This window comes from Myxocyprinus asiaticus, chromosome 9 (genome assembly GCF_019703515.2).
Source record: "Myxocyprinus asiaticus isolate MX2 ecotype Aquarium Trade chromosome 9, UBuf_Myxa_2, whole genome shotgun sequence".
Classification (NCBI taxonomy): Eukaryota; Metazoa; Chordata; class Actinopteri; order Cypriniformes; family Catostomidae; genus Myxocyprinus; species Myxocyprinus asiaticus.
Genome location: NC_059352.1, coordinates 13,023,770 through 13,045,932, shown reverse-complemented (window position 1 = coordinate 13,045,932; position 22,163 = coordinate 13,023,770). Strand labels below are relative to the sequence as shown.

The 22,163-nt window shown below is 38.8% G+C and overlaps 1 protein-coding gene across 8 annotated transcripts in view; it reads right to left on the bottom strand.

Moving 5' to 3' along the window:
- Positions 1 to 22,163, bottom strand: part of LOC127445628 (forkhead box protein P1-B-like) — a 263,267-nt gene that overhangs the window by 23,223 nt on the left and 217,881 nt on the right. For all 8 annotated transcript variants that reach the window (XM_051705821.1, XM_051705818.1, XM_051705826.1 and 5 more), the window contains 3 exons: positions 20,551 to 20,692; positions 14,057 to 14,249; positions 4,359 to 4,466 (listed from right to left, as the gene is read on the bottom strand). In XM_051705821.1, coding sequence (XP_051561781.1) covers positions 4,359 to 4,466; positions 14,057 to 14,249; positions 20,551 to 20,692 — 443 coding nt within the window. The remainder of the gene's footprint in view (positions 1 to 4,358; positions 4,467 to 14,056; positions 14,250 to 20,550; positions 20,693 to 22,163) is intronic.

The following is a 22,163-nucleotide window of genomic DNA, read 5'->3' as shown; positions in this document are numbered from 1 at the left end:
TAATCAGAAACTAGATCTAAGACTAATACAGTAAAAACTTCCTCCAACTGTATTCAAATCATCAAGGAATGAGAATTTTACTAAGTCAAATAGACAATGCGGACACACATGCACATGTTATCCTAGTGCAAGAGAAATGGCTGCACCACTGAGCTTGACCTTCCAAATGGCCTAGGTTGTAGAAGCCCTGACCTCTTGTAAAAGTGCCCAAGCTGTTCTATAAACCTTTGTCCCACCCTTCCTATCCCGCTGGTAAAACACACATCACATTTACCACCCCTTCCATTTTTTATTTATTGAAATTATTATCATCCAACGCGACCAGGTATGCACTGTTTTTTTTAATGACATAATAAATAGCCGCATGGTTTAAAACAACACCGCTGCACGTCATCGGCTGTTGACGTTGGCTTGGGCAGCGGAGATCCATGTGATGTTTGCGCGCATCTTGCACCTTTTCTTTGCAACAGAGCGGCCATCTCCAGCTACCCAGAGAACGCTTATCATCCAGAAAATTTACTCCCTGATTTTGGTTTGTGATTCTTAGGGCAGTGGGGTGGAGGACGTACATGTGGGAATGTTTAGTGTATGGATGGTTAACACCTTCTGCGCGCCAGCTGAACTCTCACCCAGCCTCGCTTTCACAAAGACGGCTTTGTGAAGCATCTCACAATGTTTTCTCAAAATGTTCCAAGCAGTTTAAGGCAAGCAAGAAAAGTAAACAAGATGTTGCCATGATAAAAACACTTGTATAAACATCACAAAGTATATTTGGTGGCTTTTAAAGGAAGAGCACTTCTCTCTCTCACTCACTCGCTTGCTCTTTTTCAGATCTTAAAATGCTCATTTCTCTTATTTCAATAAGCAAATGATGAATCATGGTTTTGGCCGATAGAATAAAAGAAAATAAAGTTAGCCAAAAACATACTGTTACACAGATCTGGGGTTTCGTTTCTGGAGGCTGTTTAGATACACTGCTAATACACAGCAAGCTCTTTCTACTCTCCCAGCGGACAGAGCAAATGCATTTCTTTACATTTCGTCTCCGCAGGTAAACACAGATCCAAGATAGATTATGTCTTTATCTGCTAAATAATCTGCAAAAGTGTTTACAATGCCTGGGACGGTTTTAAACACAACTTCAAATAAACTGGCACGAGAAGCCCGCTGCCTGAAACACAAGAAAAGGTGGAAAATAATCTTTAAAAAAAAAAAAAAAACAGGACTGAGAAAAGAGTAGGAGTGCAGCTGTAGTTGTGCTTACCACTAGTTTTCACTCTCAGGTTTGTGGCTCTCGGTGCCGGGCTTGTTTTAGTTTGAACCTGGGATAATGGAACAGCGTTATATCTTGTTTAGAGTGGGCCTAATGCAGCCTGACACACACTCACTGATCTGCTGCCACACAGCACATGTTCTCATCATCTCATCTCACACAGACATACACAGAGTGGAGATTAAGTGGTCTTCCTCAGAGAAGGGATCAGGGTGTACACAGTGTAAACTGTGCACCATTGCGCTGATCTTTGTTTTGGATGTTATTTATGAAGCGTGACGCAGTGTGTTGGCTAGTTTCGAGTAGACTTCAGAGACAGCATGGAGCGGTCAGGGTTGATTCACTGTATGGAGTCACAACATTGCACAGTGTGCAGGTGAACACAGTGGTGCAGAGCACTTTTTCCACTTGCTTCAGACACTAGTATGGTGCTCATGTGAGTGATGCATGTTCGAATTTGGCCTGCAACACATACCAATCCCTTTCCCCTCACTCTACCCAATATACAGTGCATTCATAAAGTATTCAGACCCCTTCATTTTTTCACATTGTTATGTTGCAGCCTTATGCTAAAATGCTTTAAATATTTAATTTTTTTCACATCAATCTACACTCCATACCCATAATGACAAAGCAAAAACCAGATTTTTGATAACTTTGTCAGGTTGGATGGGGACCATCGGTGGATAGCAAATTTCAGGTCTCTCCAGAGATATTCGATTAGGTTCAAGTCCGGGCTCTGGCTGGGCCACTAAAGGACATTCACAGAGTTGTCCCTAAGTCACTCTTGCATTGTCTTGGCTATGTGCTTAGGGTCATGGTCCTGTTGGAAGGTGAACATTCGGCACAGTCTGAAGTCCTGAGCGCTCTGGACCAGGTTTTCAGTAAGGATATCTCTGTATTTTGCTGCGTTCAGCTTTCCTTCAACACTGACCAGTCCCCCAGTCCCTGCCACTGAAAAACACCTCCACAGCATGATGCAACCACCACTGTGCTTTACCATTGGGATGGTATTGTGCAGGTGATGAGCAGTGCCTGGTTTCCTCCAGACATGACGCTTGGAATTGAAGCCAAACAGTTCAATCTTTGTTTCATCAGAACAGAGAATCTTGTTTCTCACAGTCTGAGAGTCCTTTAGGTGCTTATTTATGTGTCTTGCACTGAGGAGAGGCTTCCATCTGGCCACTCTGCCATAAAGCCCCAATCGGTGGAGTGTTGCAGTGATGGTTGTCCTTCTGCAAGTTTCTCCCATCTCCACACATGATCTCTGGAGCTCAACCAGAGTGTCCATCGGGTTCTTGGTCACCTCTCTTACCAAGGCCCTTCTCCCCTGATTGCTCAGTTTGGCCGGGCGACCAGCTCTAGGAAGAGTCCTGGTTGTTCCAAACTTCTTCCATTTAAGAATTATGGAGGCCACTGTGCTCTTGGGAACCTTCAATGCAGCCAACATTTTTTTGTAGCCTTCCCCAGATCTCTGCCTCAGCACAATCCTGTCTCTGAGCTCTGCAGGCAGTTCCTTTGACCTTTTGGCTAGGCTTTTGCTCTGATATGTATTTTCAGCTGTGTGATCTTATATAAACAGGTGTGTGCCTTTCCAAATCATGTCCAATCAATTGAATTTGCCAAAGGTGGACTCCAATCAAAGTGTAGAAACATTTCAAAGATGATCCAGAGAAGTGGGATGCACCTGAGCTAAATTTCGAGTGTCATAGCAAATGGTCTAAATACTTATGTCAATGTGATATTTCCATTTTTTTCTTTTTAATAAATTTGCAGTTATCAAAAATTTGGTTTTTGCTTTGCCATTATGGGGTATGGAGTGTAGACTGATGTGAAAAAATAAAGTATTTTAGCATAAGGCTGCAACATAAAATGTGAAAAAACAAAACAAAAACAAAGGGGTCTGAATAATTTCTGAATGCACTGTATGTCAAATAAAAGAGACAGATGGTCCAAAAGTGTTTATGGTGCCTTAGCAAGCACCAATAATAACTCTCCAAAAGCAACAAAGAAGAGAGTGAGTCTTACAGAGAAAGAGACAGCGACCAGAAGATCTCTCTGCTCCCTGTCCGTTAAAAGGCAGACAAGGGCAAACCCGCCGTACTCTCAGAATGTGAGCCATCGTAGATAAACATCCCTGGTGTTTGTTTTGGGACAAAGTGTCACTATGGGGACCACAGTTATCGCAGGCAGTACAGAACCCTAAAGAAAACCACACCACAGAGAGCGGGCACAGAGCAGCACACCACACACCCACGTCAAGAACGCAGCCCACAAAAAAAGACCAGGGACTGAAAAACACAAATGGGACTGTGTTTGTCTGGGGTAATTTTCTCAAGAGCGCAGGTGTAATGGTGTCAAAAAATCCCAAAGGAATGTGTACAGGATTCCTATTGTGATAATGCACTGGAATGGATACAAAATTATAATCTGGAAAAAATCCTAAAGGATCCTATCATTTCTCATAGGATTCATACATAGAAGAATCCCAATAGAATAAATAAGAATTCTCTGAGAATCAAATAAGATCCAACAGGATGAACCAGAATTCCTACAGAATTTTCTTTTTTATTCTTGTTTGATATTTAGGCCCTGTCCACATTAATATGTTTTTGTTTCAAAACACATGAATTTTGCTACATTTACACCTCCCATCCTCACTAGAACAGGGTTTTCCTCCACGAAAATGGATCATTTAGAAGAACGTCCTCCATTACCGCATACTTTGGACAACGAAACTGAAAACTATTAGTTATACTCCCATTAGATAGAAAATGTTATTCTATCGGTAATAAAAAAAGTCTCATTGGGAACTACGTGTACATAGATTTAAATTATCTTGGAATTCTATAAGAAAATTCCCATTACTTTTTGGATTGGGTCCAAATTAGAATTCCAATTACAACCAAAATTTTATTATAGGGATAGCTCACCCAATTTACTGTTCTCATTTTTGTGTTCAAAATTAAAATTTTTGACTAAACTTTCCCTTTAAGAATCCTGCACGGATTCCGTTTTTTGACCAGGAGTGTTAAAAAAATAAATAAATAAATAAAAAAAAAAGGAGAGAGTTACAACTACTTACTTCAGGAATGAATGAAAGTCTTCAAACACGGCTTCACATCCTGGCCATTTGCAGACACCGTGACCATAGAGCGGGTGACTGTGAGAGGAATGATCTTCTAATGTTGAACTATAAGAAACAAAGAGAGACTGTTATCAGGGGTGCAATTTTTCTACAAGTATACACAACATATTCACGCATCATTGGACTTTTATGAAAGAGGCTAAAGTGTAATTAATCTCCATAATAATATGTGAGTAATATGTGATAATACATAATTATTCTATGTACAGAATAATATCTGAAATGTGGCATCTAATGAAGAAATCTTCACTTTCGGCTCAAAAATGTATTGTAGCGTGTTTTTTTTATTGACAGCACTGACTCTCACACGACCCTTGACCTTTACAGGAAGTGTGTGATCAGCGCAGGCATGTGATCTCTGCTTTCAGCATAGTTTTTGTTGTCAGCCAATCACAGCGCCTGAGCTGCCCAGTGCTGGCAAATCAATAGCCAATTATGGGTCTCCTCTGGAGGAACGCTTTGATCAGGGCAGTGCGAGACTCAGAGAGACAGTGTGTCCTTTAGCCCTGACTGCTGAACCGTGGCCCCTGCAGTGCACCTGGAGCAACAAGTGTTTCCCAAAACAGGAAGCATTCAAATCCATCTGGCCAGCTCCTGCCAAGTGCAAACAGTAAACACACTCCACCTGTTATCAATTTATTCGCCTGCACAGAGTCGTCAACAGTCCGATACAGTGCTCCCTAGACTATGCGAGCTAGATTTCAGTCACAATTGAAGCTTAGGAGTTAAGGTTCTACAGATGGGAACATAGTAGGCCACATCCACACTAATCCATTTAAGTTTGAAAAGTTTCCTAACATCATCGTTTTCCAAAGAATGCAGTAATGGAGAGCGTTTTCTCTGTTTTCGGTGGAGGAAAACACTGTTCCAGTGTAGATGAGAGGTATAAACATAGCGAAAAACTAACTAGTGTGGACTTAACCTTATCAAGAATATTTTGTTTAATTAGCTGCTTCCAAGTCATGTCAGAATGGCCATATTTACGAGATGTGCACAAATGAATGCCACCACAATATCGTAACTGCTAGTGGAAAACTTTTGTCGACTACTGAATTATGGTGAAAGCTAATTGCTATTTTTCATAATAATTTAGGTGTTTGCATTTTGTGTACTGATGATGGAAATGTGTGCTACTAAAATGTGTCTCATTTAGCTAGTTTATAAGGTGACTCCCTTATGCTACAACTACATTTCCCTTCATTCTCTGTGGCAGCACAAAACAATCTGTCTTTGTTGAAGTTAAAAAAAGAGAAATATAACATTTCTAAACATGTCAATTTTATTCCAACAAAAATCACTAGAATACAAATCAAGTTGAAATTATGATTTCCAAACTTTTAAGTACAACTTCCCATGTGAACTTGAAGGAAGAACAAGATCTAGTTGAATTTAAGATAAAATGAGCCTAAGCTTAAACCGTATCAAATTGTAAAACCTCAACAATCCCAATTATCACCACAAGAAAAACATGCCACGTACAATATTTTATGATGCTACCACCACCACCATGCTTCACCGTTGGGATGGGATTGTTCAGGTGATGAGCAGTGCCTGGTTTCCTCCAGACATGATGCTTGGAATTGAGGCCAAATTTCATCAGACCAGAGAATCTTGTTTCTCACATTCTGAGAGTCCTTTAGGTGTTTTTTTTATTTTTTTTTATGTGTCTTGCAATGAGGAGAGGCTTCCGTCTGGCTACTCTGCCATAAAGCCCAGATCGGTGGAGTGTTGCAGTGATGGTTGTCCTTCTGCAAGTTTCTCGTATCTCCACACGATCTCTAGAGCTCAACCAGAGTGTCCATCAGGTTCTTGGTCACCTCTTTTACCAAGGCCCTTCTCCCCCAATTGCTCAATTTGGCCGGGCAGCCAGCTCTAGGAAGAGTCCTGGTTGTTCCAAACTTCTTTGTGCCTTTCCAAATAATGTCCAATCAATTGAATTTGCCAAAGGTTGACTCCAATCAAAGTGTAGAAATATCTCAAAGATGATCCAGAGAAATGGGATGCACCTGAGTTAAATTTCATAGCAAAGGATCTGAATACTTATGTCAATGTGATATTTCAGTTTTTACTTTTTTAATAAATTTGCAAAGTTATCAAACATCTGTTTTTTGCTTTGTGCAAAAATTGGGATTGGTGTGGGAAAAAAATTATTTAAAGCATTTTAGCATAAGGCTGCAACATAACAAAATGTGAAAAAAATGAAGGGGTCTGAATACTTTCTGGATGCACTGTATATACACAAGCACAACCCTTATAAAAAAAAAAAAATATATACATACATATATATATATATATATATATATAAACTAAAGAATGAATCACATGAATATAAAACCACTAAGTTATTTAATGTACATTGTTTTTAAAAGATCTATTATGATAAAAAAATAGTATGCCAAGTATGCAGTGAATGCTGCTCTAATGTGTAATTTCAAGACAGCCTTGCATTGTTTGATTTCCAGAAAGACACTGGTTAAAGCAGTATTAATAAGACGTTGAATCGTAAAAAGCTTAGGGACTTGTGAATCAGGAAACAATGCTCGTTGTGAGCAATGAATGACTAAACGGTGGTAAATGACAGAATTGACACCATAGATGAAGACTGACAGATATTTGGGGTTTCTTTCAAGACTGACCTCATTCTTTTCTAACAAAAGCCTATAAATAAAAAGAGTCAAAGCTGTTATCTTGTCAGTGATCTTGTCAGCCTGTTTAAGTGTGTCAGTGTGGTAACCTCTCGAGTTTTTAAGAGTAAGACAACCACTTGAAACCTCAAATGTTCAATGTAAGTTCATGTTAACTAATGTAGTTAACAAATACAACCTTATTGTAAAGTGCTACCAAAATGTTTTGGTAAAAATATGTTTTAAAATGGGTGCATATAAATTAAAACAGCTGAATATCACACTCCCTTGTGTTCATTTTTCTGTATTTCAGATCTTGCATTAAACATTTTCAATAGACACTGTTACAATGGCTGTTTGGTCGGAAAAAAAGTCCTCCTACTGAAAAACAAAAATCACCCTTTTAAACCATTTTAGAGCAAAACCATAAATACCAAGATATACTTTATATTGAATTTCATAAAAAGGCTGACTAATATTGAGAGAATAATATATATATATATATATATATATATATATATATATATATATATATATATATATATATATATATATATATATTGCCCAGTCCTAAGATACATCACAAGCAACACTGCATGTGCACTTAAATCCTTGATACACTCTTCAACCGATCACTTAAATGCTTTCCTGTGAGCCAGTGTTGCTCTGTCATATCATCTTTCATTACATTATGGTTTAAGATCGTATTATCATGCACTGAGCACCCAAGTATCGCTGTTCCACAGCTAACGATGAAGAAGAGGTCTGACTTCTGGAGAGCCAGACCTGAGCTCAGACAGGAACTGAGCACTTTGTCACAACACTATTACTCTCCCTCATGTCTTCATGTGAAGAGAAATCATCAAAGGAACACTCCTTCTCAGAGTCTACAGGCAAATCCCCAGACCCCTGTCTCAATCCTCTACTGTACCCTGTAACAATGCGCCCTCCTCCCAACCCCCCCAAAATGTTTTAATTATCATTTTCAGAGTTGAAGATCAATTAAAATAGAGGTTAAAGGACTCGTTTAGGGGGGGAAATCTGATTATTTATCTCTTTTAAACAAATTGTCTGGGTTTTCTGTCCCTTGAGAGTAGCATTCCTGAAGGATTCTAAGAGAAAAAAAAGAGAGAAGTGGGGCGACTCAAACTGGGCAACACTCTTTCCCTATCAATAAAGAGACTCAAACTGCTGGAATTATAGTTGTCTCTATATTTGAGGAGATTTTTATTGCTCCAAGGTTGCTCTTTCATAGCTCAGGAGACTGAATGGAGCTTTCAGTTACGTTTTATGCAAGAATCAACTTTGTCTCAGAATAAAAAAAATAGAAATGAGACAATTGTTGACACAGTAAGAGCATAGAGATATAAAATGAATGTGGAAAGCATAGCTCAGAAAATTATTGGGGGACTTTCTCTGAAAATATTGATAAATGCGATTAATTCGATTAATTAACTGTCATATCTGAGGTTGTAAATACTTGAGGTTGTACATAAAAAACCTGACTTGAACTCATCCCAAAACCAAACAGATTGTTGGGTCACATTGTGCTGGGGTTAGGTAGCAGGCCTTCACTTCTAACCCTTCATTTTAAATCCATTAAATCACCTTGTAAAGATTCACACAGGTTCATATACATCTTTTGTCACTTATCTGTGTGCTGATGGGTTGGGTGGACTGACACTTTGAATGCTTTTATCATATTTGGGTGTGCATGCAGTGGATGTCTCTGTGCAGGCACCAGTGGGAGCCGATGGAAGCTGCTAAAAGCAGGGGAGCATCACGTCTAAACATGTACGAAGTGATTGAGTTTCTCTCTCCTTCCTTTAAGACGGAAGTGAAAAGACAATGAATGATGCCGGTGGATGCACTTAAGGTTTTAGTTGCAGGCGTCGCAGGGACTGGCCAGATTTTATATGACATATGAAACGGCCTGCGCGGTGCTTAAGACCCAGGCGGTAAACCAATCTGAGAGCGCTAGAGCAAAACTAGTCCATCAGCATGCAGCCGCCCGCCTGTTTCACGACAAGAGGGACTTGAGAAAACCACATCAATTAAAAGTTCATTAATGTTTGTATGCGGATAAGTCGACATATTCTTTTTGCCCACTCAACCCCTAAATTTTAAGCAAAAAGTGGGTCCTGCACATTAAAAATGTTAGAAATCAATGTTACAATTTTCTGGAGGCACCGTACAGTGTGGCACGTGTTTTATATGAAACCATATTACAAGAATGCCACACAGAAATACATCAAACCCTGAACTACTTCCACTGTCTCACTTATTTGCCTTTGCATTTCAACAGTAATGACTGGATGACTTTCAAGTCATAATTCTCTCTCTAAACAAGGCTGAAAAAGGTGATCACCTACTCACATTGTCTGAAAGATCTGAGATACTCAGTGAATATTCAGTCTACAAAATGCTTTCTTCACGGAATGGGTTCTAAACTGCTGTTGACATCTTTAATCTCTGACAGAGAAAGAGGCAGGAAGGGAAACATAGAGCTTTCGAACACGTCATCTTGAGTGTTTCAAGCCAGGCATGCCACAAAAGCACTGGTTATTTGTGTACATTGAGGAAATGGAGTGATAGATTGTTCCTCTTCAGAGACGGAGAGTTGTAGCAATGGAACTCAATACTGAATGCAATACAATACTGACAATTATCGATAACAAATAGTTCAATACACTTAAAAATTGACTATTTAACCAAATATTTGTGTACAATGATTTTACATGCATTATAAGAGTGTTGCTCCATTAGCTTAACAACACTAATATCAAACTCTAAACTATTATTTAGTGAGTAGAAATAAAAACAGAAAGAAAGATGAAGTGACTTCATTTGATTTAGAGACAGCCTACTTTTACAATACCTCCACTGGTTAATATAGCATTTATAAGACCCACGGCATCAGTGACATAATGTCCAGTTTAAATAACCCTGCAGGAGATGCTGATCAAACCTGTCAAGGTCTCAACTCTGGCCAACACTGATAGAAAAAGGAGATACGTATGTACGTGAACCCTCCCTTTACCTTCAGCTAGAGCATGTTTTGCAGCACTAAACATGTTTTCATTCACATTGCTTTCATAATGACATGTTGGTTACGATCAGCCAAATCTGAGTCAGATGTGAAGTAGGGCTGAAACTAATGATTAATTTGATAATCGATTAATCTATCAATTATTAGAACGATTATTCGACTATTCGGTGATTATTGCAACGATTAATCATTAGCTCTTAACTGATTATACAGCTTGTTCCCCGACTTAAAAGGTTGTATTAAACATGCTTACTAACAATAAAGAGGACAAAATCATCTTTTACAAATACCTCTAAATAACATTCACTGAATTAAAGGAAAAAAAAAACAACAACTTTTTATTAAGTTTAATTCAGTAAAGAAATTCACTGCAAAAAATCCTATTGTTATCAATTGTTTTTGTCTTGTTTTCCATTTAAAATTGTCTAAAAATCCCTAAAACAAGATACATTTACTTGAGAAGCAATATATAAGATATTTAGTCTTGCTTTAAGAGAATGTATCTTAAATATAAGTGTATTTTGTATATAAGTGTATAAGTTTTTCACTTGGGTTATACTTCTGTACAGTAAAGACAAAATATACTTATATTCAAGATCTATTCTCTAAAAGCAAGTCTAAATATCTTATATGCTGCTTTTTTAAAGGATTTTTAGATATTTTTTAGACAATTTTTTTCTTCTGCAGTATAGATGCTAAAGAAAATGTACGTTGTTTTAAAGGAGTTTTAGATATTTATATTGGAAAACAAGCCAAAACAAAAACAAATAAAAAATGTATTTAGTTGCAGTGTATAATGGGGCAAAGACTACCCTCTCTGACCTTTCTGTTCCTTCAATCCATCTGTAACTCACAAAAAAACAAACTCTCTCATATTAATAAAGCTGTGCATTGCCAATTTTCTTCACGATAAGAAATGCACAGTGACATATATTATGATTCAATAAGTCGTGAGCCATCACGTTATAATCTAGCTGCATTAAGTGTGCACGCTCAAGGGATGAGCATCCCCGCGACAGAGTGTGCATCAGACGGGTTCGGTTTCAGTCTCTTCCCCCTTAGATCGGGACATTCGCGCAACTCATAGAAGAGGCACTGAATGCACAGAGAAATGCCAGTTTCGGAGTTTGTAGTTATTTACATGATCTGCTTCCGTATTATCTTAACTTTATTAAAGCTATAATGCATTGAATATAACTGCATTTAAGGTGTAATGCCAGTGTGTTTCCTTTAAAGAGCTCCGGCTTCACTTATTCCACAACGAGAGTCCTTCTGTATTTACTTATTTGGTATTTTTGCATTATAATTCCCACATACTTTGCGATCTACATCACCTGAAGCTGTTTGGAAAGTTTAGAGTGCATCTGGACTGTGAGCTGTGTAATTTTTCCTCTCCTCAATCAGCCACGAGCTGCAGTGCTGCTCTCGCGCATCATCATTATAGTTTCATATGATCTCATGTTACATTAAATGAGATCAAACGACTATTCCATAACGAACATTTTTGTCGACAATTTTTTGTTGTTGATAACGTCGACTTATCGTTTCAGCCCTAATGTGAAGAGAGAGAGAGAGAGAGACACAAACACACACACACACACACACACACACACACACACACACACACACAGAGAGAGAGAGAGAGAGAGAGAGAGAGAGAGAGAGAGAGAGAGAGAGAGAGAGAGAGAGAGAGAGAGAAATGAACTTACAGCGCCTGGAGGCTTCTCACCAGCAGTTCAAAGATCAGGCTTTGGCACATGAAAACAACTAAATGTGTTATAAACTAAATTAATTTCATCCCTAAAGACACAGCGACACAAAGCTTCCTCCAAATAAATCTTCAAGTTTCAGGGGTTTAAAGAGGCTTCACATTGTTTAACAAAGCTGCACTGGATTGGGCAACTGTAGCTATGACATTTGTAATACATTTTATTTGACGTTCGCACATTTTGCACTTTCATGGGGCCTTATTTAGTCTTTTGTTTGTAAAATACCTACTTATATATTTGATCTCCTGGGATTTTCATGCACAACTGGCTCTAGAGTTTACTCAGAATGGTGCCAAAACCAAAAAACATCCAGTGAGTGGCAGTTCTGCGGACAGAAACACCTCGTTGATGAGATAGGCCAGACTGGTTCGAGCTGACAGGAAGGCTACAGTAACTCAGATAAACCCTCTGTACAATTGTAGTGAGAGGAATAGCATCTCAAAATGCACAACACGTCGAACCTTGAGGCGGATGGGCTACAACAGCAGAAGACCACATCTGGCACTTTATTAGGACCATAGTGTTCCTAATAAAGTGCTAAGTGAGTGTAATTTGACCGATTTTGCTGTAGTTTCATAAGCACTACAAGTGTAATTCCGAAATAACACAGCAGTTACCCTAATAATTAAAAAAATGACTAATTTTTATTTTCATTACAGTAACTTAACCTTTCTAGCAGTGCCATTCCCTCAGGTGTCTGACTGGAATTCCCTGATGAACAAGACTGAGCGGACAGACTCCGGGCCCTTAATGAAAATGCAGAGGTACTTAGAAGCGATATATTAATATTCATATGCAGGAAATGCCCTATGGGTACTTGTCCATCAAATCGGCTTCCCTTGAAGTGATTTCCACCTTCAACAGGGACACTGGGGGATGTCAAGAAAGAGCTAAATCTGAATGAATAATTTGTTTTTTGAGTGGGTTGATTCAAATCTGTGTAAAGGGGCAGTCACACTACACTTCACACTCCATTCACTCCCATTCAATTGCATCCGAATGCAGCAGACCGGAAACGCAAGCTCATGCGAAGAACTTTCGTACTACGCTGTGTACCAAAGTTCAAGCTTGGTGAACTCCGAACCGTGAATTCGTACGATGGGAGGACCCATGACCAATAGAAGATCGAAACGTCACACCCCGACCTTTTGGCTCACTTCAAAGGATACGTAAATCAAAGCTGAATTTTTTTTATTTTATTTTATTTTTTTAAAAATTTTGCAGGACAGCGAGTAGACAATATATTTAAACATTTTTATTATAACATTATTTTTTAATTGTGATGTATTATTTAATTCCACTAGAAGTCCTCCCGTGTGACATCATATCCTAGTCTGTTGCGTCGTATGAAAAAAATTTGCGTGCTCAAAGCCTAGTGTGACCGCCTCTTATGTCTGGTGTAAACTAACAAAAAAAGGTAAAACAACAAATAGAAAACAATCCAAACCAATATTACTCTTGTCAAAATTTTACCTTTATCCTAGGCAGCAGTGGTCTTATTTTAAATCAAAATACCAAAAAAATGTATGACTGTTTGCAGTCCAACCCTACGAAAGAAAAAGCATGCATGCAACCTCTTTAATACCTCAGCTGCTTCTCTTAGACATCAATGAGTCTACTTGTAGAACAAATGGCACTTCACGTTTCTCACGTTTCCTCTAGAGTTTCAGAAGAGATTTAGTTGATATTTAAATGAAACAAATGTGCTGAGAACTCCAATGGACCCTTTTTACACGTCTCACCAAATTTTCTAAGTTTCAAGACTCATCGCAGCTGTGGTAACTGATTTTTTAAAACTTATTCCAGGGTAATATAACACAAAGTACATAATATAATACAAAGTACAATGTTATAAATTTACACTAAACATTTTTAAAATTGGAAATATAAAAAAGTGTTCCATTTACATAGTTAAAGAAGTCAGAAACATGTCATAACAGATCTGAGAAAAGGGTCCATAAGTCTCTTGAGCTACGACTCAACTACTGTATATGGAACCACAATAAATATCCAAGGTGTAATAGAGTGGCATCATAATACATTATAGATCGGTCCTTTTATTACAGGGCATTTTTAGTATATAAACGTTACAGAATATGTACTATATACAGTATATATTAGTAATACATGTCCAGAAATAAGACCACCAAACAGCAAGCAGCTGCTTCTAACCTCTCAGGTTAGTGCTCTTACCTCTCTCTTTTCAGAGAATGGCTGATGTACTGGCCATTGGTGGATCCATGCTGGTTGAGGGTTTTGGGGGGAATGGGGGAGGGGGAGGACAGGTCCAGACCCCGGTGACCGTTATTGGTCCCGCTGTTCTCCTCCTTCACATGACAGTTTGTCACCTCTTTCCACAGCTGCTGGAGTTCAGCTGGAATCATGCCTGCCACAAACAAATTGGATAATTAAATCAATTAACAGCTAATCTGGTTCTACTCGTGGCATAATTAAATAAAAAACAAGGGCTCAGTAAACAAAAGGGGGGCATTAATTATTCCACTACAGGCTGATATGTGCCGCTTGCCCTTTCTCGCACTCTCTCTCTCACTCTTTTTTTCCATCCATGCTATGTGAAGTGTGTTTGTGTACAAAAATTCCCTGGCATTCACGCACATTTCATGCTTGAATTAAATAATTAACATACAGACAAGGCATGAAATCTGAATAATCACCATTATTCCTCTGACAAGGAAGTCAGCTCTCTCTCTCTCTCTCTCTCTCTCTCACACACACACACACAAATAAAACAAGACCACAAAAACATCCCTCTTTGAGAGAAAGTGAAAGAACGAGCAATCCCCCAAGGTAATACTTCAGAAAGCATGTTAATGTGCAAAATGCTTAAAGTTTTGCACTTCCTCCAATTGACACAGATGACTTAAACCTCATTTAACAAGTCAAGCTCACTGCGGCTCATATGTTCTTTAAAAAAGAAAAGAAAAAGAAGATAAGTGGGAAGATAAATTGCTTGAAGACAAGATGTTGCCTCAATTCTGTGACAGGCAGACAAACATTTCGATAAACACCCACAGAAACACAAAAATACACAAAGTGTTTCGTGTTTTGTTAGCTGGCTTTACAGCACAGCGCAAGAACACTGAGAATTAGTAAAAGCTAACAATGAAATTAGCCCACCTAGAGTGACTACCCCGGATCTAGGTCCACCCAAAAAAGACATGAGTTACAGCTTTTAGTATATATATATATATATATATATATATATATATATATATATATATATATATATATATATATATATATATATATTTTTTTTTTTTTTTTTTTTTTTAAATGACCTTGCTTTGTGGGGCGCCCTGGTGGTTTGGGGGCCCTAAGCGGTCGCTTATACCGCTTATGGCGCAATTTCAGCGCTGACTGCAAAAGTGGCTACTTCAGCCACTGTATTTTCCCTGTGCACTTTGAATAAGGAAAATGAATAAATCATGATTTGACTGCTGTTGATTTTATTTGCTATATACTGATAACTTCTGAACGTTATATTGAAGCCATCTCGGGATGTTTCTGGTCTCTGGCATAATTGAAATATTTTTTGTTTGTGTATAAATATGTATTGTATATGCAGCGTCAACACTATGTATAAAATTGTTTAGCTATTCTAAAACAGCCCAGTGTATTTACATTGAAAATTTAATAGGACACAAATAAATTAACCTATTTTACTGTTGATGAATTCTAGTCTTGAATTTACAACTGACTGGTCTATAAGTGAAGAAATGCAGCTTGGACAAATCCATTGTAGTTAATTTACAAAAGTTCTTCATATGTTCTGTGAAATTAAATATGAAGGACCTTTTGGGTGGTGGTTGGGGATCAATTGCTTAACATCACAATTAAATCGATTTTCAAAATGAGCGCAAGCAAATGGAGAGCAATTTATGGTCTTGGTTATCTTCATTCGTCTCCTTGTTTTCCCTTCCTCCCCCTCCTCGCTCTCTCATTCTCTCTATGCCCTTCATAATAATTCTCTTTACAAATACCAGAAGTGGCCTCTTTCAAGCGCTCCATCGTAATACATTTGCGCGAGAATCGCTTAGTCCTAATTTATTCCTGTTGTGGCAAAATAACGGCGAGGTGGAGATCTCAATACGATCAGCAGAAAATATTTTTAATTTGATAAGCTACTAAAGATTTTAATTATGCCAGTAATGGAGAACAGTAAGCTAATGAGGCGGCTAAGACTCCAGAGAGACAGACAAAGAGACAGAGAGTGAGACTAAAAACTGTGAAATGAGTCTGGTAGAACTGCCATAAATTCACACAAGATCGTTTGCATATAAAAGAGCCAGCAGAAATTATTGCAGGACGAATCAATAACCTTCCCACGTGCCACGCGGCATCTTCTGCTTCCTTGGGCACGTCGTGGGCTTTTTTGTTGTGTTTTAACGTCCTCCTGGAGTGGCATTCAAGCATTGTTATAAAAGTGAACCGCATTGAACCCTTCTAATGCTGACTACGCCATCTGAGGGCAACGGGAAGCGGCTCGCTTGTTTTTTGTCTTAGAGGTTGTCATTGTGAGGGAGGGTAAAGTTGATCATGTGGTTTCGAGATAGGTCACAGTGCTGGAGATTGTTTTGGGTTTGGACATCGAGGGGAACAATCATTTTCCCCCCACTTGGAGCACAATGACAGTGTGCAATGTATTTTTAGCCGATGTGCTTGACAGGGCGGCCCACTCTCCCTCAATTACCCACAAGTCCAGGTGACCCCGACACCACTGTTTACTGAAACGAATCCAAGCTGGAGGAAGGGGGGAGGCTGATAAGACGGGTAACCGAGTGGGACGAAGCTGTCTTGTTGTGACACCCACCATAAAACTTCCCCTTTTTTTCCTGCAGGTCTGTCTAGGTCTTTCTTTTCCTCACGCATTAATGTGTATATCTATCCTCTCGCTACTTTTCCCCAGTAAAACCAACAAATATGTCACCAAAAATCCTCTCTGTATCCCTTCACGTAACCTTTCTACCAATCGGACAAAGCTTACAACATTATCGTCATTTAGTAACAGGTGATGGATGTGACGTCTCAAAGATAACATGTAACATTAAACAAGTTCTTTGTCCTTAAATCTATCTTGTAAACTCCAGATCGCTTTATCGGCCCTGAAGTCATTTTTCAGTGCTACGCCTCCTCTCATTAAAAGACAAAGTTACACACTTGTGCTTTTAAAAAATGGATGTCATTGAGACGTTTGACTGATCGCCAGCGAAGCAACTCAATTTTTACCGCAGCAGGTAGTGCCGATGCCCAGACAGGGGCCCCGAACTCTCGCTTCAACCTTTTCCCGTCCTTGTATCCTGGTACCCTGGTGACCATGTTCGAGCAAGCAGAAAGTTGATTTAAGGTTCACAACCACATTAGTTGAGGCCCATCAGTAGCCCGATAAAAAATGGCGCAGCGGAAACCAGTGACTGTGTCTTTTGCAACGAGACCACCACCGCGCCACTGGGGGCAAACTGACACTACTATTAGTTTATTGTTCTGTGAGGCAGAGCTCTTCTCTCCCTTCTGTTAAAGGGGTTATGATCACTGGGGCCGTTGATATGCAGCCCTTAGGCCTAAAATATGTTCCTCCCTAATGCTACAGAGGCTATTAAACAGTGCCGCACTGCCAGCTAATCAATCACTGCCAGCGAGTCTGGACGAGGGGCCGAAGTCTCCTGATGTGTCCTGCGTGCAGATCGCACTTCATGCCTGGTCACATTCGCTGCTTTCATATTAGCAGCAAATTTGTCTTGTTGGTGTCCTGTGGCCCTTGACTGGACAACTTAACTAATGTGTGGCTGGGGATGAGAATGAACTCTAGTTAAGGGAGATCTAGAGGGATGCAGAGGATCACAATGGGTTTGTACGAGGGCACAGATTCCGATGAGAAGATTGTCTGATAGTCTGGAACATGAGGTAAACACAAATATCTGGCAGCCACACCAATGTAGACACCAAACTGCGGCCACTCATGACAAAATACGGCTGTCACTCCACTTCTAAGTGCTTAATCCCATTCTGTAAACACTAAGTATGGTTATTTACAGAAGTGAAACTGCATTCTACAACCGAATAACGGCAGATATTTTTTCATTAATCAGCATATTATGTACAGAGCCAAACTGAACAACTAGTACATGTCTAGAACAGTGTTGGGTTACTCAAAAAAGTAACACATTACATATACCTAATTACTTCCCTTAAAATTGTAATCAGATTAATTTACTAATTAAGTCATCAAAAAAGTAATCACATTACCAATTACTTTTTAGTTACTTTCTACAACACTTTTCACAGAAAAGTTTGTTTTTCTGCTCAATAAATTGAAAATAATACAGAGTGTTTCCCTCCATAATTCAATGTGGTTGTCGCTCCGAAAAATTTGCTGAGTATATGTCTAAAGAAGGAAGACATAAATGTTTATTTTGCCAAATAAACTTCTTTCTCTACCTTTCTTGAATATTCATCCATTCTCTTCTATTTCTCTCTATATTACACATTCTGCTTAAGTCCAATTTTTTTTTTTTTATCTCTCTGGGCCCCATTTTGCGATATTTATCTTCTCCAACACATTGCTATAATTCATTGCAGACTTCGGTTGACACTGTCCAAAACTTGAATCATTAATGTCAAAAAAATTATCCACCCCCTAGAGTGATCCAGCCTGATTTTTTTTCAAAACATTCAAATACGACAGACTAAAACACATTGTTTGATTGAAGTCTCATATGTCTCCACTATGCCAGAGAACTTGCTTGCGTACGCGTAAACAATTTTTAAAATAGTGTGGAAAATTACTGGATGTGCCGTATGTCAAATGTGACGTGGTAAAAAGGTCTAATAAATAAGCCAATTTCAGCCTGTGTCGCAGGCTGAGTAATCTTCCTTAGTAGCTTGCTCATGCGCATGATAACCACACACATACACACTCACTCGGAGGTAACATAAGTTATCATGCCACTGTTAACTACTTAGCTAACTACTGAATATTGTAGATTAAATCTTGTGAATGGAAAACTGGGTTGCTGAAGCATGAAAGAATGTAGTGGAGTGTGAAAGAAAAAAGGTCATCAATAACTTTTAACAGTGAAGCAGAAAATGTGGAGGACACACACACACACACACACATTCTGATAAGTGTTTTAACTGCTGTCTTACACTTAATGACCAATAAGATTCAAGGAATCCACAACAGAATGTTAAAGTTACTTAACCAGGTTTTTCCACTCTTTTAGACTAATGCTAAAACTAGACTAACCAGTTCTAAGCTAGGACATCAGCTTCCCTTGACTGGAAACAATAGGCATATCATATATGCATACAATATCCTGTGTTCCATGTTTACTGCTGTTACATTACATTTTACAACGGCTTTGAACGTGGCTCATCAAATCAGAATTTAGAGTTGGAACTATCAGTTTTATAAATGATATTACATGTCTTTCATAAATGTCGTTTGATTGGTCTTACATGCTTGCAATGTTCCCTGAGTAACAACTGCTCTGTCGTTCAGTCGCTTAGAAGAAATAAAATTGTCCTTTACAGGCATCTTAAAGACGGCCACCTATCTGATACTAGCCTGTGGCTTTGCATCGCCTCTTCCAGCCCAGGGCAACATGAGTATTCGGAGTGGCTCAGCTTTCTGACTATGCCTTGATCAAACAATAACAAGACTGAACAAACACAGTTTGTATTTGCAAGCACCCCCTCCCCACCCTTTATATGCTCTTATCTTGTTATGGGCTTGTTTGTCTTAGCTGACAAGAGTACAGTTGGCATTCAAAAAAAAGAAAACTAAACTCAAAACAAAAACGATATGAATGCCAGTCTTTGTCATTCTGTTGCTGCTCCTTAAGTAAATATGACAGAAAAATAATGCAATACACCTCCTGGAAAAACACATTTTGACTCACTGACTGATTGCAAAGTGATTAATCTTTGACTAGTCTAGTGGGTTGAGGTTAGAAAACAATGGCTAGTATGTTTAAGGGTTGACAGGGAGCCAGAATATGATAATAGAGATAACAGATATATATAAAGCGGATGCAATGGAAGAGTGGAAATGTAGGAGGATATATTGTAGGTTGCAGTGGTGAAAAGTGAGTGTCATAGTTGACATGGTCTTGTTTTAAAAGAGAAACACACAATTGACAATATAGAGCAAAGAGAGTGTAAAGGACTATTCCAACTGAACATACATTTTCAGCTAAATGTTCAAGTAATCATGAAACGGTGTTCGCAGTCCATTTTACTTCCATAGTGTGATGTATTTCTGAGTGAAACTGGATGTTCAAATAAAAAAAAAACAGAGCAGGACTTGATTTTATCCATCGGGAATTGATTGTATTGTGAAAAGTAGTGTCTGAATGACAAGTGGTTGGAGGGGAGTGGTTGAAAAATAACAGGAATTGGTGACACGAGTCGAAAAGTATAGCAGTTAAAGAGGCAGATTACGAAGATAACAAAGACTAGAGCTGGGTAAAAATATAGATTTTATGATGCATCGTGATCTTCGTTTGAATGATCTTGATATCGATTCTTAAATCCCAAGATCAATCTTTCACTCAATGTGGCAACATCACTTCACTTTGCTGCATTGCTCTTGGTATGAACAGGAACATGAAGTGTTGAGAAGGGCAAAGCTCATAGCACTGAAGGCTGGTGTTAGTGTGAGTACTCACCCTGAGTGAGGGAATGGAGAGGCAGAGTCTGGTTGGGCTGGATGGACAACAGCCCTTGTCTTTGCAGACTCAGAAGATGTTGTTGCTGTAGCTGCTGAACCTGGAGGAGCTGCTGCTGGAACGCCAACTGCTGCGCAGACACCTGCGAGAGAGAGAGAGAGTCAGGGAAATGAGAGGTCTACACATCATCCTCACAATCACAAACAACTGACAAACAATTATGTCAACACATGCACAAACATAATTATTCATATTGATAAAAATACACACACACACACACACACACAAACAGGCGCCGACAGGTACATTCCCACATTGCTGTCCCCTCTTAATTAACAAGGAGTCGGGGAGGCTCGTGACAAATAATGAAACGTTGTTAATCTTTTATAATAAGACCCACAGGATTATAATTATGGCCATTCATAACTCCACAAACAAGGTCTGAGAGGAAGTCCTTAATATGCAGCAGCATTTAAGTGCAAAGCCTAGGGAACCAATCGCTGGTCTCCTTTGGGTAAATCAGAGTTGTGATGTAACTGAGCAACCATCCAATATGACGAGAGCTGAACATGGCTGTGCCGATACAATCACAGTCAATAAATAATGTCAATATATTGCGATTTTCTTTCTCTCTTTGCATCATTACTTATATTAGTATTTTGTTTATTTTTTTGTATGTGCATTCATATACTCTCCATCAGTTAAATAATTCAATTAAATTTAAAATTAAAAAAGAAACTCCTCTGAAAAAGCTGAAACTCTGAAACCGGCCCCCTTCACACTGAGAGTGAAAATTAGCTATGTGCCGAAGCAACTTCTTTTTGTGAAAAATTACATACATTTAATTTAAATGTTAAAAAACAAAGTAATGCACCAAAGCAAAGCTTTACTATTATTATTGTTTATTTTGCCACAAAAAAGTAAGAGTCAAGTGAAAGTAAAAAAAGAGGTACGCTTTTGGCTTAAATATGCCAATTTTTTGGCCATTTCTATAAGGCGAAAGTCTTGGTAGTTGGTAATCCCCAGCCACTGAGTTGAGTATATGCCACAGGACAAGACCTAAGTGGATGAGTTTCATCTTTAGGAGATGAATGGTAATATGCCTCTTGATGGAGAGGATGGAACAGAGTGTATAGAAAAAAAAGGGTGGAGGAATGTTTAGGGGAGGTTGGTGTAAGAACTAGGGGAGTTTTGGGAGGAAGAAGGGGGAGAGGTAGATTGTAAAAGGGAAAGGGAAATATGGAAGAGAGAGAGAGAGTGTGTTGAAAGACAGAAGGAGAGGGAGGGATGGCGAACAAATTGCTGTGTAGTCAGAACGATAAATGAGAGGAAATTATCTAATATCCCCGATCTTCCCTCAGTCAAAACAAATGTGTGATGTTATGGAGATACAGTGGGCTATTGAACCCTCCTGTTGACCCCTCTCAGCACTAACATTGTTGTTTATGATCCCTTAAATGCACTATGACAGCTCTGTGGCAACAGCTAAACATCCGACATAATCACTGGAAGGTTACTCTGAAGGTTTCTGATGGGTCTGCGTTCGAGATCTGCACTGACATGGTTGGTATACAATGTGTGCGTGTTTGTGCATTAAAGCACAAGTGTGGCTT